This window comes from Musa acuminata, chromosome BXJ2-4 (genome assembly GCF_036884655.1).
Source record: "Musa acuminata AAA Group cultivar baxijiao chromosome BXJ2-4, Cavendish_Baxijiao_AAA, whole genome shotgun sequence".
Classification (NCBI taxonomy): Eukaryota; Viridiplantae; Streptophyta; class Magnoliopsida; order Zingiberales; family Musaceae; genus Musa; species Musa acuminata.
In genome coordinates this window covers 47320254-47335834 of record NC_088341.1, presented here as the reverse complement: position 1 = coordinate 47335834, position 15581 = coordinate 47320254, and the positions used below count along the sequence as shown (strand labels likewise).

Here is a 15581-nt window from a genome sequence, read left to right as displayed (position 1 = left end):
GTGCGTATCCGTGTTTGTCTTCTGCTCCCTCATCATGAATGAGCCACCGGGGGGATGCGATTCACGGGTCCCTGCCGTGATGGAGACAGCGCAGCCTCGCCCAGGGCGACATGCTCCCGGATGGAGATGCGCCACCTACCGTTCATGGCGATGGCGAATAATGAAGCTCGTCTCCATGCGCCGCCGTGCACTCCGCTCCCAGATGGCCCCATCGCCATTGTGGTCCGAGCGGGCAAAGCTGGGTGTTCTCCCCGCGCCAAAGCAGTGACATTTGCAGCTCCACGACGACGGATGGGTCGTTCCTCCGCCCCCATGTTGCAGCATCAGATCCGCGTCTTTGTCTCGTAAAGGAAACGGTTGTAACGTGGACATTGCATTACGGTTTTGGCCAAACACTTTTAAGATCAAGAAGCGTACATTTGCTTAATACAAGTGCATTTATATATGGAGAATACCTGCATCAAATTAATACATGCACCACAAAACGGCATGTTCACTTAAACAAGATTAATTGAAATTGGAGGGATAAATACAACAATACCAAAGAGGTATACGTACAAATTTCGTCAAAGGATGACTCGCTTCGCCGAAAGCTACTTATTTGGTGTACCACAAGCGTACCCGCGGCTGGTTTACGTTTCGAGACAACGTGTGGGCCCCCACATCATACCTTCCAAAGACCACACGGGTAGTTGAGGTAGATTTCGTTTGACGGGTAGAAAAATGCTGCAGTCGACACCTCAGTTTACTATTAGCTCGCAGCTTCCTCGCTCTGGGTTTCAGGAAAGCAGTTCACAGCTCGTCCCGCCGCCGCCCCGCCCTGCCTCTGCCTCTTCTTCCTCCTCCTTCTCCGCCCTCCACAGATCGTTCCTGAGGTTGGTCGCTTCTCTTCTTCCCTCGGATGCTTCGACCATGTTCTGGCGATCGATTTCTTTCTTTGGTTCCCCGATTTGTCGGTCGTTTTGAGCGAGCTTCCAATATCCTAATGTTAGCGGGGTTGTTGAGATCTATTCGATTTGGCTTCTCGCTAGATTAGGGATTCAAGAATCCTCTCGTCTGAGTTGACCACCTCTGCTTCATCGATTCGTATCGCTTCTGGAGAAAGATCATTTCTTTCTTGTTTCCGATCCATCCTTCCATCCGTCCCTTTGAGCTTACAAAAGCCACGTAGTCGTGTATCGGTGTTAAGAGCCGGAGACCTGAGATGTACTAGGTTTCCAAGAACTTCGAAATCCATGGCCTTTTATAGGAAATCTCGAGCTGTGAAAGATGCACTTCCGTTGCGGCGAATGCTTCCCTTCGCCCTCCTAGTCCTTCTCGCGGTGCTGCTTGTGACCTTTTTACTCAGAGTGGGAACAGTTACTTCCTCTTCTTCGTTTGTGAACATGTATGGAGGCTCTGCTGTTTGGGAAACCGACCGCTCGCTGGTGATACATCTCAAATCCGAGCTGAAGTTGCCGAAACAGAGCATCCTGTCCATGTCCTTGGATCAGAGGAACAAATTGCCCCCCAGGAACATGGATCGTTTTCCAAACCTGGCCAAGGATCACACAAAGATCGTCCTTTACGTGCACAACCGCCCCCAGTACCTCCGGTTGGTAGTAAGCAGCCTCGCGGCTGTGGAGGGGATCAGCGAGACAATGCTGATCGTCAGCCACGATGGCTACTTCGCCGAGATGGACAGGATCGTTCAGGACATCCGGTTCTGCCAGGCCAAGCAGATCTTTGCGCCCTACTCTCCGCACTTATTCCCCGATGGCTTTCCGGGCGTCTCGCCTGGTGATTGCCACGATAAGGATGACCCCATCGTGACCAAGTGTAATGGGACAGCTGACCAATATGGTAACCACAGGTCACCAAGGACCGTCTCATTGAAGCATCACTGGTGGTGGATGATGAATACTGTGTGGGATGGTATGGAGGAAACCAAGGGATTCTCTGGTCACATTCTTTTCATTGAAGAGGACCATTATATCTATCCGAATGCTTACCGGAACCTTCAGTTGCTTATAGGATTGAAGCCCATGAAATGCCCTGAGTGTTATGCTGCCAACTTGTCACCCATGGATGTGAACTCCATCGGAGAAGGCTGGGATATGCTGGTTGCTGAGAAAATGGGCAATGTGGGTTATTCCTTTAATCGGACTGTTTGGAGGAAGATCCATACAAAAGCAAAGGAGTTTTGCTCATTTGATGAGTATAACTGGGACATAACTATGTGGGCTACTGTCTATCCATCATTTGGGACCCCGGTTTACACTCTGAGAGGTCCTAGGAGAAGTGCTGCACATTTTGGTAAATGTGGGCTGCATCAGGGACGAGGGAAGAGTAGTTCATGCATCGATAATGGGGAAGCAAGATTTCAACTAGATGAAATTGACAAGATTCTTTACATAAAACCTGATTGGAAGGTGCATGTTGTCAAGAAGCAAAGTGGTTACCAAGCAGGTTTTAAAGGTTGGGGAGGCTGGGGCGATGAGAGAGACCGAGAGCTTTGTTTGAGTTTTGCATACATGTATCATGATGTGCAAATATCATCAGGTTGAGGAAAGGTTGTATGGCACCATGCTATTTTTCAAGCTCTTGAGAGCATCATGCTATCACCATACTGTACCTGATCTATACACTGCCATTGAGGTACAGGATATCATGGTCTGTACCACTGAAAAATTATTTTACATCTATCTTTTCAAGAAATTAATTATTTTCCTCTTGTTGTGCAAGTTCAATTGTCTTCTTGTTCTTGCTGGTCTTTGGTAGTTCCTTTTGTTGTGTAAATCTTCTTGTCATATTGAGTTGGATATGATCTCAGGTTTAAGCATATAGTTTGGTTAGCTTACCTGTATGCTAGTAACAGTCCTCGGGAAGTTGATGCGACTACAAACTAGAAGCAGGATGTGTTTGTTATATATGGCACTAGCTATCTTGCAATCTAATTCACTTCACTGGCTATATGTGGCTTGAGTTCACTTTTCCTCACCCTATTCTTTGATTTAAGAATGTTGATTAGCTTTTTAATTCATCTACTGTTGGACAAGAAGAATTCTTCTGGAGAACATGTCTGATCTTTTGTCTACCGAGAATAGCAAAGTTACTTCTTTCGTTGATAAAGAGAAGTAAGCTTAAGGCTAATTTTATCCGCACAATATCAATAAATGGATTGTTAGGTTTAATATGTCATAGCAGGTAACAGACTTCTCTTTGGTTTCATTTGGATGTATCTACCTGTATAACATCTGAAAATGATATTCTTAGATGGCTAAGAATTAATTTATTCCTATTTGAACCATTAATGTATCTACCTGCATAACATTTGGATCTACCTGCATAACATCTGAAAATGATATTCTTAGATGGCTAAGAATTAATTTATTCCTATTTAAACCATTAATGTATCTACCTGCATAACATTTGGATGTATCTACCTGCATAACATCTGAAAATGATATTCTTAGATGGCTAAGAATTAATTTATTCCTATTTGAACCATTAATGTATCTACCTGCATAACATTTGGATGTATCTGCCTGCATAACATCCGAAAATGATATTCTTAGATGGCTAAGAATTAATTTATTCCTATTTGAACCATTAATGTATCTACCTGCATAACATTTGGATGTATCTACCTGCATAACATCTGAAAATGATATTCTTAGATGCCTAAGAATTAATTTATTCCTATTTGAACCATTAATGTATCTACCTGCATAACATTTGGATGTATCTACCTGCATAACATCTGAAAATGATATTCTTAGATGGCTAAGAATTAATTTATTCCTATTTGAACCATTAATGTATCTACCTGCATAACATTTGGATGTATCTACCTGCATAACATCTGAAAATGATATTCTTAGATGCCTAAGAATTAATTTATTCCTATTTGAACCATTAATGTATCTACCTGCATAACATCTGAAAATGATATTCTTAGATGCCTAAGAATTAATTTATTCCTATTTGAACCACTAACGTATTGAAAATTTATGTTGTTGACCAATTTGCAATTAGCATAATTACAAAAGTAAATTTGCTTAAGGCATTGCCTTAAGAACCTGAACTACCCATTCTATGTTTACAGTTTTGAAACACTGTTTGAACTTCACTTGTATATTTCTTATTATTGTTTTTTCTATAATTAGATTATCAAAAGAAAGAGACAGCTATGCTACAATTGAGGATAATGTGCAAAAGTTAAAGTAAAAAAGTAGTACTCTTGATGACTTTGTCCATGTTTGTGTTCAACAATGTTAAATGATTTGCAAGCCTTTTTCTTCTGTATTGTTTTTTCCCAATTTTCTTTTTTTAGATCACTGTTCAATCAGTGGATTTGGCATTTTGTTATGTTTGGCATTATTGGTCCCTGGTGTCTATGGATGCAATGGTAGTGCCATAAAATAATTTAGCAAATAGTTAGATGTTCTATTTATGATTACTTGGCTTGGTATCTTTAAGCCACATATTGAGTTTTTCTGATGCAATGAATTGTTTTAACTATATACGCTGGACACCATGAACATATGTGCAATGAATTGCTTTAATTAGAAGCAGTGAATGGTGTTGCAATTTCAACAATCTCATTTCATAGAAGACAACCACATGAAAAGGAAGTCCCATCAAAACAACAGCAATCAAGTTTCTGGATCTCGGTGAGTCAGAACTGAGGAATAATTATTCCACCTCCAACATACAGACAAAGAAATGTGGCACTGGGATGCAAATGATCTCGCACCAAAAGTATGCTGGTCTTTTTGCTTCTTGACTTTTCATATCTCTTGCCCTATACTAACCTTCACTAGTTATTCTTATGACCAGTACTGCAACTTGGAAGAATTCCATGTTAACTAGAATGTGGAGATTATCATGACTGTGGTCTTCAGATTTCTTTCTTATATGGGACAGAGGGGGGATGGGTATAGATGATTGGCTTTGTTACATAAACTGGTGTCTTTCAATGAGTGTTTTTAAGGCTAGCTACAGCACTCTCATATAATTATAAAATTCACTTATTGAATGTATAACTATGGATTCTGGGCTTGTACTAGTTAAAAGAATTATATGCTAGAGATGGTATGAATTGAATTGTTTAATATATCCGTAAATCTAGTAAGCTATTTATCATGACCTGACCCGATTGATCCACTAGCCCAGTAACTAGAATATGTAGGCCCATATCCATGTGGCCAAACCGTCAAGTCTTGTTACTGGTCGTGAGCATATCTAGCCTTAGACCATCATAACTCATTCTCACTTCTGATCTAGGATTTACTGGGGTGACACTATCTTCCCATTCGACGGTTTGATAGCCTTGTCATGACCCCACACATTGCCTAAATCCTTTTGCAAGTAGGCGGCATATGAGGTTTTGGCCTAGTGATGGCTCCACTCTGTCATATGCATATATAGGTCCTTGACAACATGGCCCTAAAATGATAAGCTTTAGTCACTAGTAATAAGCTTGTTAGTCCTATATGCCATCATAGTCCCCTCCTAGTTTGGGTGTATGATAATCTTTAAGGAATTGCATATCATGATGATCTTGCCCACCTGGAATATTGCGAGGCAGTAGAATAATGTAGTCACATGATTGTTAGCCTCTATTGAGGTAAAAAGCTGACTATTCATAGGTCTTAGCAATTTCCCTTCAAATTGCATGCTATTATAGCTAATATTTGGCATCTGATTTGGTGAGTGTCAACTCTTATGCATGCACATACATGTGTATGCATGCGTGTGTGTGCACACACACATATACATATACATACATGTATGTGATGCAGAAATTGTATGGATACTATAGACAAAATGCTAATGTATACTTTCACCTTCAAGTTCTTGCTGTGGTTTTAGCATGACGCGGATAAAGAAGCTTCTATTGATAACATTGACAAAATGCTATTTATGTTTTTTGTCTGCTAATGAAGTTGTTTCCTGTTGTCTCTTCCCTATTTCTTTCTTCATAATAACCTACATCGATTGTAGGCACAAGTACATGTACACCTCGTGACTATTTGGTTGCTTCTATAACCTTACTAGGACTGCATATTTCTCAATAAACAAGATTGTGCTAAGCATATGTTTTTCTCTCCTTGAGGCCTAGCTTTTGAAATGAGATGTTAGTTGTGCGAAACATATTCTTTCTTAGGGGTACCTTAGGAAAGCTATCTTCAACTACAACTATCAGTGGGTAAGCAGTATTTTGTTCTTATTTTCGCTATCTCATTGGCTTTTTCACATAACCGGAATCACAATCCTAAAAACTATACTAAATATTACTTGTTATTACCATAACACCAGTAGTCTTATCCTGTATGTTCTTTTGTTGTCTTTGAGTTCTTATTTGCCTGGACTTAAGCCTTTTAAGTCAAACCATTTCAACTTCAGCTTGCATTAAGGGTGATCTAATGCTCCATGCCCCCGGTAATACGCCTTGAGAGGTCAATATACACAATCTTAGCTCCGCTCAAACAGGTTAGTTTCATGATATGAACTCCGGTCACTTAGATCACAAAGAAACAACTACACAGTGACCCCAAGGCCCACTCTCTATCTCAATGTCACGTCTATCGTCTCAAAATCTTCTTTGTATATATCTTTTTAGTACGTCTATTTTATATCGGTCATTTTTCTATGCTTTGTCCACCAGTTCTCTTCCCTCTGTTCTTGTTAAAAGAAAATTAGATTACTATTTAGACCCCTTACTGCTGATTGCTTGTTAAAATCTGGTATACTGGGGAATGTCCAACAGGTTTTTTGTTGGCTACCCATTTACAAGAAATGCATTACCAAATGCAGATATTAGATGTAAAGGTCCATAACAGAATTGATTTAGTTCTTGTTTTGCTTGAAAGCACAGAAAAGATGCTTTTAAATATATTAGTTCAATTCTACGCCTCCAGTGGAATATAGGTGTCAACCAAACAGCAATATCGATTATAATTTTATGTTCTATTTTAATTTGTTCAGTGGAATAAGCTTCTCTCCTGATAGTTATTCTTTCTGTATGGTTATATTAGTGTTGTTTTGTGTTCACGGCACTGATATGGCTGGTTTGAATGTTAATATGACTTTTATACTCCCTTGCGTACAACTGCTTTGTTGTTCTTTGGTGTTCTGAGAAAGTGACTTATCATATATCTTTAAGACTGTGTTGAATCTTTGAGCCCAAAGAGTACTACATTCTGCAAGGATTACTCCTGATGAAATTATTGAGAAGCTGAGTTTCTTAAGATGCTATTTTCAGTGCAACAGAAGAGAGCAGTTTTTTGGCCTGCCGATAGTAAAAATGTTAAGAACTTGATACTCCACAGAAAGAAAAGGGTGACTTTATTCTATCAAGTTCCCACCCAAGAAAACAGTGAATTCACTAGTATGCAGTCTTGTCTGTTCTGAGAAGTTTTTGTTCCATGGAATCTTGGCACTTTCTTAACTAGTGGTCCATCATAAGAAACATTGGATTCTCAACAGTAAAAGAAATTCCCTGTATCATTCTACTTCCCGACTACGGAAGCTATGGCTTCAGGTCTTCAGCTTCTGTGGTAGTGTCTAATCCATGACAACCGGACTGTATTTCCATCTCCCCGTTGTCTGATAATTAGGTGTTCTTATTCGTCTATTATGCTAGTCCATTTCTCACAAGTTACAAGCCAATCTAGCTTTCCATTAAATGAACTATAGGTGGTATAAGTATAAAGAGTTGATAGTAAGATGAGACAACTCATATTGGCCCAAAGAATTCTGCAACTTTAAGCCTTGTCATTTCTGCATGCAAAGTGCCTTCAGGCTGCATTTGGTAGAATGCTGTGTTCTTTGTGATTTTAAGATGGAACATTAGTCTTTATTGATTTTATTTTCATGTAAACTGCTACCTAAACAGGATGTTGTTTGCAGGGTTGCTTCTTGGATTGTGCGATTGAGGTACAGTCATTTCTGCCGGTCAATTAGCTTCTTGGATTCTTTTTTATTTTACCTAATTGTGCCAAGGCTTGAAATTTGATGCAACCTTTTGGTGGTGGAAACTTTTTTTTTCGCTTGTACTGTGCGTTCGATGACATGAAGCTGTATGCTCAGCAATGAAAGATGGTTAGGAATCATTGAATCTATTTGTAAAGTTGAGGAAAAGTCCTGGTGTGATATTCGCCTTTGTAGGTCAACCTTCACAAAGTGGATGTGGACTATGATCTCAAGGCTTCTTTCCAGGAGAGAATTGATGCAAATTGATATTACCTGATTGTCGGATTGCTTTTACAATCTGAGATCAGTTGAGTTTTGAGGTTAAGTAGCCCAAGCATAGTATTTATGTTCATATGAAAGTTGGGATTCTGTGGTTCTTTGTATAAACCCATCCCATATATCTATCTAAAATGATTTCTTCTTCTCTGAACTTAGGTGTTAAATGTATATATATTATTCTCGATGACTCTGCAGGGGATTTTTGTTGCATGCGGATGCATCTGGCAACGCCACAAAGGTGTAGGAAAGGATTGATGAGGTGAGGCCTCCTTGTTTTCCTTCTCGTGCTAGTATTTGTTGTTTGAGATCGAAAATTTATGTGTTGTTTCTTTCTTGGATCACAGAGAGCATACGGTCGTGGGAGATGAAGGCGGCATCGCATATGGAATGGCTTTGGGATTCAGTATGGTAACATCGACACTATAAATACCATCAACATCTTTAAATATGTATATATATATTATATTTCTAATAATTTAATAGTTCACTTTTTTTTTCTGGTCTGTTTACACATTCAATTTTTGTTGGTGAAAGTAATAAAGGGCATTTCGAGATATTTTAATTTTATTATTCTTAATAATAATAAAAAGAAAACCTCACTAGCAGCCATGTCTGAGTTTATTTAACATATTTTTAATAGTATATATGAGGAATTTTTACATTTGAAGGGATATATCATGTAAGTGTAGGGTATATATAGGTAACCCTATTCACATGTACACGGGAGAGAACTGAAAAGCTGGGGGAGAATCGAAGGTTTCGGTGGGATCATTTGGTTCCCCAATGTCTTCCAATTCTTATCCTACTCTTAATTGTCAACTTTTCCCTTGTGCGAATGATCTTCGCTTCAAAAGATTTTGTGGATATGGTAAAGGAGAAGATTTTTATCGAGGTGCGTAGATAAAGCTTCACTGGATCCAGTCAATTCTTTCCTTCCATGTGCGTAGAAGACTTTTCCCTTGCACTACCCTGCCACTGACATCCCGCAGGCCTCACGGTTTCTCTTCACGAAGAATAAGGTTAGGATGATATGCGATTGCTCTGCTTCCCCGGTTCAAGTGATCCAGGAGAAGAGATTGAGTCAGCCTCTCAGCTTATGTGGGTCTACCTTAAGAGCTCCCCATGGTTGCCATGCTCAGTACATGGCAAATATGGGTTCGACTGCTTCTCTTGTGATGTCCATCACGATCTGTGAGCACAAAGACGAAGCAAGTGGTGGTGATCAGCAGCAGAAAGGGCAGAAGCTTTGGAGCCTGGTGGTGTACCATCACACCAGTCCAATGCTTGTCCCTTTCCCGCTTAGATATGCCTGTGAATTTCTTATGCACGTATTTGGGGTGCAGCTGAATAAAGAGGTTGAGCTTGCAGCGCAAACTAAGGAGAAGCATATTCTATGAACACAAACTCTTCGTTGCGATATGCTTCTTCATGATGCACCAATCGGTATCTTCACCCAGTCACCAAACGTTATGGATCTTGTGAAGTCTGATGGTGCAGCTCTATATTTCCGAAACCAGGTTTGGCTGCTTGGAATGACACCTACCGAGTTGCAGATAAGGGATATTGTCACATGGCTTATGGAGTACCATGATGGCTCTACCGGCTTAAGTACCGACAGCATGACAGAAGCAGGTTATCCAGGAGCTGCTGAACTCGGAGATGCAGTCTGTGGCATGGCTGCAATTAAGATTACTTCCAGGGATTTTATCTTTTGGTTCCGGTCACACACCACAAAGGAGACCAAGTGGGGTGGGGCTAAACATGAACCCGTTGATAAAGATGACAAGAACTGCACACCATTACAATTGAAATGGTTCGTCTTATCGAAACAACAAGTGTGCCCATTTGGGCTATTGATGCATCAGGCAACATAAATGGTTGGAATAGCAAAGCAGCAGATTTGACTGGTTTACCCGTGCAAGAAGCTATTGGGATGCCTCTGATTGATCTTGTCGAGGATGATTCAGTCGAGGTGGCAAAAAAAGTGCTGCAATTGGCTTTGCGAGGTGAGCATATTCTTCATATCGTGTTTTTCATGTCATTTGTTTACAAAGTCAATTTCAAACAAACCAAAGGATCCATTTCCATTTGGCCTCAAGCATATCTTGTTGCTGCTAATGGCAGGAAAGGGAGAGAAAAATATTGAGATTAAATTGAAGTCATTCAGCAATCAAGACAGTAATAGCTCTATAATCTTAGTTGTAAATTCTTGCTACAGCCATGACATGAAGGATAACATCGTCGGTGTTTGCTTTGTTGGACAAGATGTGACCAGGCAGAAACTGATGATGGATAAGAACACCCGCATTCAAAATGATTATGTTGCAGTAGTGCGGAATCCAAGCAAGCTCATCCCTCCTATTTTTATAATCAATGAGTCTGGTTGCTGTTCTGAATGGAATTCAGCAATGGAAAAGGTATCCGGCACAAAGAGGAGGGGTGCAATTGATAAGATGCTTGTTGGCGAGTTGTTCTGCCATCATGGTTTTGGCTACCAGGTCAAGGATCATGATGCATTGACCAAGCTAAAAATAGTCTTGAATGATGTAATGGCAGGCAAAGATGACAATAAGTTCATATTTGGTTTTTTTTGGCATTAATGGTAAGTATGTTGAAGCATTAATTTCTGTGAACAAGAGGATGAATTCTGAGGGGAAAATCGCTGGGACATTATGCTTTTTGCATGTCGCTAGTCCAGAGCTTCAACATTCCTTGCAAGTACAGAAAATGTCTGAACAGGTTGCGACCAACAGTCTCAGGGAACTAGCTTACCTTCGTCAAGAAATTAGGAACTCACTAAATGGAATTACATTTATGCAAGACTTGATGGAGACAACTGACTTAACTGATGAGCAGAAGCAACTTCTTAGGAGAAAGGCCCTCTGTCAAGAACCGTTGGCAAAGATATTAGACGGCATGGATCTAGAAAACATTGAACAGTGGTATGTCTCATTTCTTAATTTTGTTTTTTGGTGGAAATTCATCTATTGATATGGTTGAGGAAATCATATTGGCTAGATTGCTCTCGATTATAATAAAAATTCTTCAGAGAAATTTATGCTTACATTCCAAATATGCCATTCATCTATTCAGAAGCATGTGGAGTCTATTTAGAGAACAAGAATAAAATAGGTTTTTTGGAGTACCTTTCTTATGGTCCATGTAACCAGATTCCTATTGTTAGCATATACATCAGTCATCTGATGATGTTTAATTGCCAAAACAACATCAGTAAGAAGACTTCCAGGACCTAATCGAGAACCATTATAAGTTGCAGGAGTAATCTATGCAATCTACTCTCTAAAGTTGTTAGGCTTTAGCTAAATATGTTTGCAATCCGGTTTGGGAGTAACCACACATGAATTACATCTATATGCATGAAAATAGTTTTGCAAAGCGGACTTTGAACATTGCCAATGAAAAAGATCTGTGTACGTCGAAGCCATGGATATTGGAATTGATCAATCACTAGAAATTTTATTTTGAGTCTCATATAATCTTGTCGCAAAATGAATTATCAGTTTTTGAAACATTAACAATTACCTATAAAAATTCTTTAGAAAGTGACAGATGCTAGCCTGAGAATCTTCACAGACAGTTTGCTGGCTTTTGACATTGATGATTTCATGCTATTTTGTTTCCTCTTGGCCCTTGATGTGTATAGGCTCCTATTAACATTCATGACTTCCGAACAGCTATATGGAGCTGGACTCAGTAGAGTTTCATCTCGGGGAAACACTGGATGTGGTCATAAACCAAGTAATGACTCTAAGCAGGGAACGGCAGGTGGTGCTTCTTCAAGATTGGTCTGCAGAAGTTTCTTCTATGCATTTGTATGGGGATAACTTGAGGCTGCAGCAGATTCTAGCAGACTTCTTGTCAAGTGCTCTTCAGTTTGCCCCGGTGTCCCAGGGATCAATCTTACTCCAGGCTGTTGCGAGAAAGGAACTCACGGTGACCGGAGTGCAGATAGTTCATATCGAATTCAGGTAATATAATTTCGAGAAGTGATGCTGAAAAATCTCCAAAAATGAAATGCTCTATTATAATGTGGTATTAATTGTTTATTTTATGTTCCAAAGAGGAATTTTTGCTGTTTACATGAACAATTCAGTAGAATTGATTTGATGCATTCCTGAATGCAATCCTTTTCATGGTATGAAGTAACTTGGTGCCAAGTTGCGAAACTAAGATCACCTGCATCAATGTCTCTTGTTTTCAGGATCATCGACCCAGCACCGGGAATCCCAGAGGCTCTGGTGCAGGAGATGTTCCAGCACAGCCAGGGCATCTCAAGCGGAGGCCACGGTATGTCAGAGAAACAGAGAGGTCATCGGTCATCATCCTCCTCGAGTTCCCCTTGGTTAAACCGCACAGGTTGGAGAACATGATAACTGAATTATTGGCTTGTTTGTGATAGGATGGAGGCCTCCTGGTTCATCCACGAGCAAGAATAGAATTCAACTCGCCTAGTCGTCGAGGACCCCAAGAAGCATAGATCGTGTACGGAACGAGGACAAATAAGTATAGCTTGATTTCCTGTTCATGGAGATAGCTTAGGCATAGCCTATCGCATTTAATTTGGTTATATAAGCACCGATTAATTTTGCTTTCTTTCCCTTTGTAGCTACTGCTGTTGGCTGGGTCTCAAAAACCTATGCTGTACACGGGAGGGAGGGAGGGATCAACACACCGAAAGCGAGCCTCTGTCATGGCCATCTGATGACGTAAAGACGGTCACCTGCGAAGAAAGAGATCACCGTCGGATCAGTACCTGACGGTCCAGATTGCACCGACCCCGCATGTGATGGCCTCACCCGATTTCAGATCATCGAGTTGCGATGCCAAAAGTGGCCGACACGACACGGTGGCCAAAAGCTTGCTCTCCCATCTCTGTCCTCGACGAATGCCGAAATGCCAACCCTGTCCCCGAACATATCCCCATCATGCAACGGTCATTAAAGGGTAGCTTGGGAATTTTACATTCCAAGTACGTGCCCCGCCCCGCCTCTGAAACCCAGAAAAGCACAAACGGAAAAAGAATCGAAAGAAAACAAAACGTTGGGCAGCGGAAGGGAATCGGCTGCGAGCGTCGAAGCCCCCCCACCCCTCTCTCTTTCTTCTATAAGACGAGTTCGCCTGGGCTTGGTCGAGCTCGTTGGTTCCCCATGGCGATCCAGGAGAAGCTGATGCAAGCGGTGGTGGAGCACCGGGCCCAGCTGGCCCTCACCGCCGCCCTCGCCGCCGCGGTCGTCTCCCTCCTCAGCGTCGGCCCCAGCTTCTCCGCCGTGGCGGGCTTCTTCTGGCCGCTCCTCGTCTCCACCGCCTTCCTGCTCGTCGCCGTCGCCGTCCTCCTCCGGATCTCCCCACCCCCGGGCGAGACATCCGGGGAGGAGCTCATCGACTACGTCGCCGGCCGGCCAGAGGACGCCCAGCTGGCGGGGCCCTACGAAGAGACACCTGACGCCGGCAGGGAGGGGGAGGCGGACGCCGCGCGAGTGAAGCACCAAAAGTCGCAGTGAGAGAGAGAGAGAGACATCAAGCTTTCTCGTGATCCGCCGGAACAGGCTAGCCCGGAGGAGGTTGGCTTGCGTGGAAGGCTAAGAATGGGAGAGGCAGTGGGACCCGCTAACGAAGAAGCGCATGAAGAATAACGTACAGGTGGAAGGAGGTGTGGTGGGGAACTCGAGAATAAATTGGTGTCATGTCTATTATTGTGTACTCTTTTTATGTTCATGCCCTCAGATCGCTTGTAATATTACATAAGAGTCTTATCCTGCAACATGCCATCCTATTAACTCATTTCAAATAATTAAATACATAAGTACAAGTGAAGGAACTCATATAGGAATGATTTTATTTATGAAGGTAAAATGAGCATAAAAATCATAATATATTAGTATTATAAAAAAATTTAATATTAAAAATAAAATAAAATAATAATAAATTAAATTTATGATGTATTTTTATATTATTTAAAAATTTATAAATACATCGTCGGAGCCAAAAAGATATAATAATATGGATTTGATTTACTTTCTTATCTTTAGATTTGATTTACCTTCTTATCTTTTTTTATCTTTCACATGATTATTATGAGATTCTATTTATATATTCTAGTCTCGTAAGGAATTTTATCATAATTATATTTTTTTTTATTGATCGATAAAATCCAATCATATGTATAATATATCTTAATTTTTAAGATAAAATATTTTTTTAAGATAAAAATTTTAAAAAATATGAATTAATCTATCAATTACTTAAGGAATTACTTGATCTCTAAAGAATTATTACATATAATGATAATACCATTCACATAGACAAATAAATATATAGTATATTGCTTTTATTATTATCGGAATAAAGATGTATTAGATTTAGAGTTGACAAAACTTGCTGATATAAAAAACGAGTCAAGTTCGATATACCAAGCTTTTAGAACCCGACAAAATCTATAAATAGTTTTTTTTTTATAGTTCACAAACATGATTTCGACATTAAGGGGTGGATGAAGACAAATGGTTGCTGCATAAAGACATTCAATTAGGGCCCCTTGTAAGAAGCATTATTAGTATCTAATTGGTGTACATATGAATTTTGAGCGATAGTTAAGCTCAAGTTGAATTATTATTGATTTAGTAATTAGATTGAAGGTCTCTGTTAAATCAATACATAATCATTCGTGAAGCCTTTTGACCAGTAAACATCCTTTGTATATGGTAATGGACTCATATAAGTTTCACTTAATTTGAAAGATCAACCTACATCCAATGATATTTTGTATAAAATGAGATATACAAGGGTTCATGTGATATTATTGAATAGAACATTATATTCCTCACATATGGCTTTGTGTTAGTGCAGAGATTTTTGGGATTGAGAGATACTTGTGGGTTCAGTAAGATTAGGTGAAGAGCTTGTGATAACATAAAGATTAAAAATTTAACGTGATTTAAAGATATCATTTTTAGGGCATATTATTATGTGATGTCTATGCTAAGTGGTATTATTAGATTATATTGAAGGTATGATACTTGGTGAAGAGTTAGTGACACGTACCTAATTAGGTTGATGCACTTCAATGTTACTTAACTGATAAGAGGATAAAGACATCATTTATGATCTCAAGGGTATTATTTCATCGAGCATTGCATAGTGAGTTGATAGATAAATAGATGAAGAATTTAGTGAATTAGGTGTTATTGAACTAGCGAAACAAGATAGGAAGAAATTATTGGTTGATGTGGTGAAAGATGCACTTGAGAGGGGTTTGAGGTATACTCAAATAAACCTAATGATGGATGGTTGTTATAATGACTTGCGTTGCTAAATAAGTAAGA

At 40.0% G+C, this 15581-nt stretch overlaps 2 protein-coding genes and 1 pseudogene across 2 annotated transcripts; all 3 read left to right on the top strand.

Annotated features, from left to right (window-relative positions):
* The first annotated feature begins 723 nt into the window (after positions 1-723).
* LOC135611341 (alpha-1,6-mannosyl-glycoprotein 2-beta-N-acetylglucosaminyltransferase-like) lies at positions 724-2723 on the top strand. Its single transcript, XM_065107066.1, has 2 exons — positions 724-875; positions 1250-2723. The coding sequence occupies exons 1-2, from the start codon at positions 724-726 to the stop codon at positions 2544-2546; spliced, it is 1449 nt and encodes a 482-aa protein (XP_064963138.1). The 3' UTR covers positions 2547-2723.
* Positions 2724-9073: 6350 nt separating this feature from the next.
* LOC103983294 (phytochrome C-like) lies at positions 9074-12775 on the top strand (annotated as a pseudogene).
* Positions 12776-12930: 155 nt separating this feature from the next.
* LOC135611340 (uncharacterized) lies at positions 12931-14055 on the top strand. The gene has a single exon (XM_065107065.1). The coding sequence runs from the start codon at positions 13080-13082 to the stop codon at positions 13758-13760; it is 681 nt and encodes a 226-aa protein (XP_064963137.1). The 5' UTR covers positions 12931-13079; the 3' UTR covers positions 13761-14055.
* The last annotated feature ends 1526 nt before the right edge of the window (positions 14056-15581 follow it).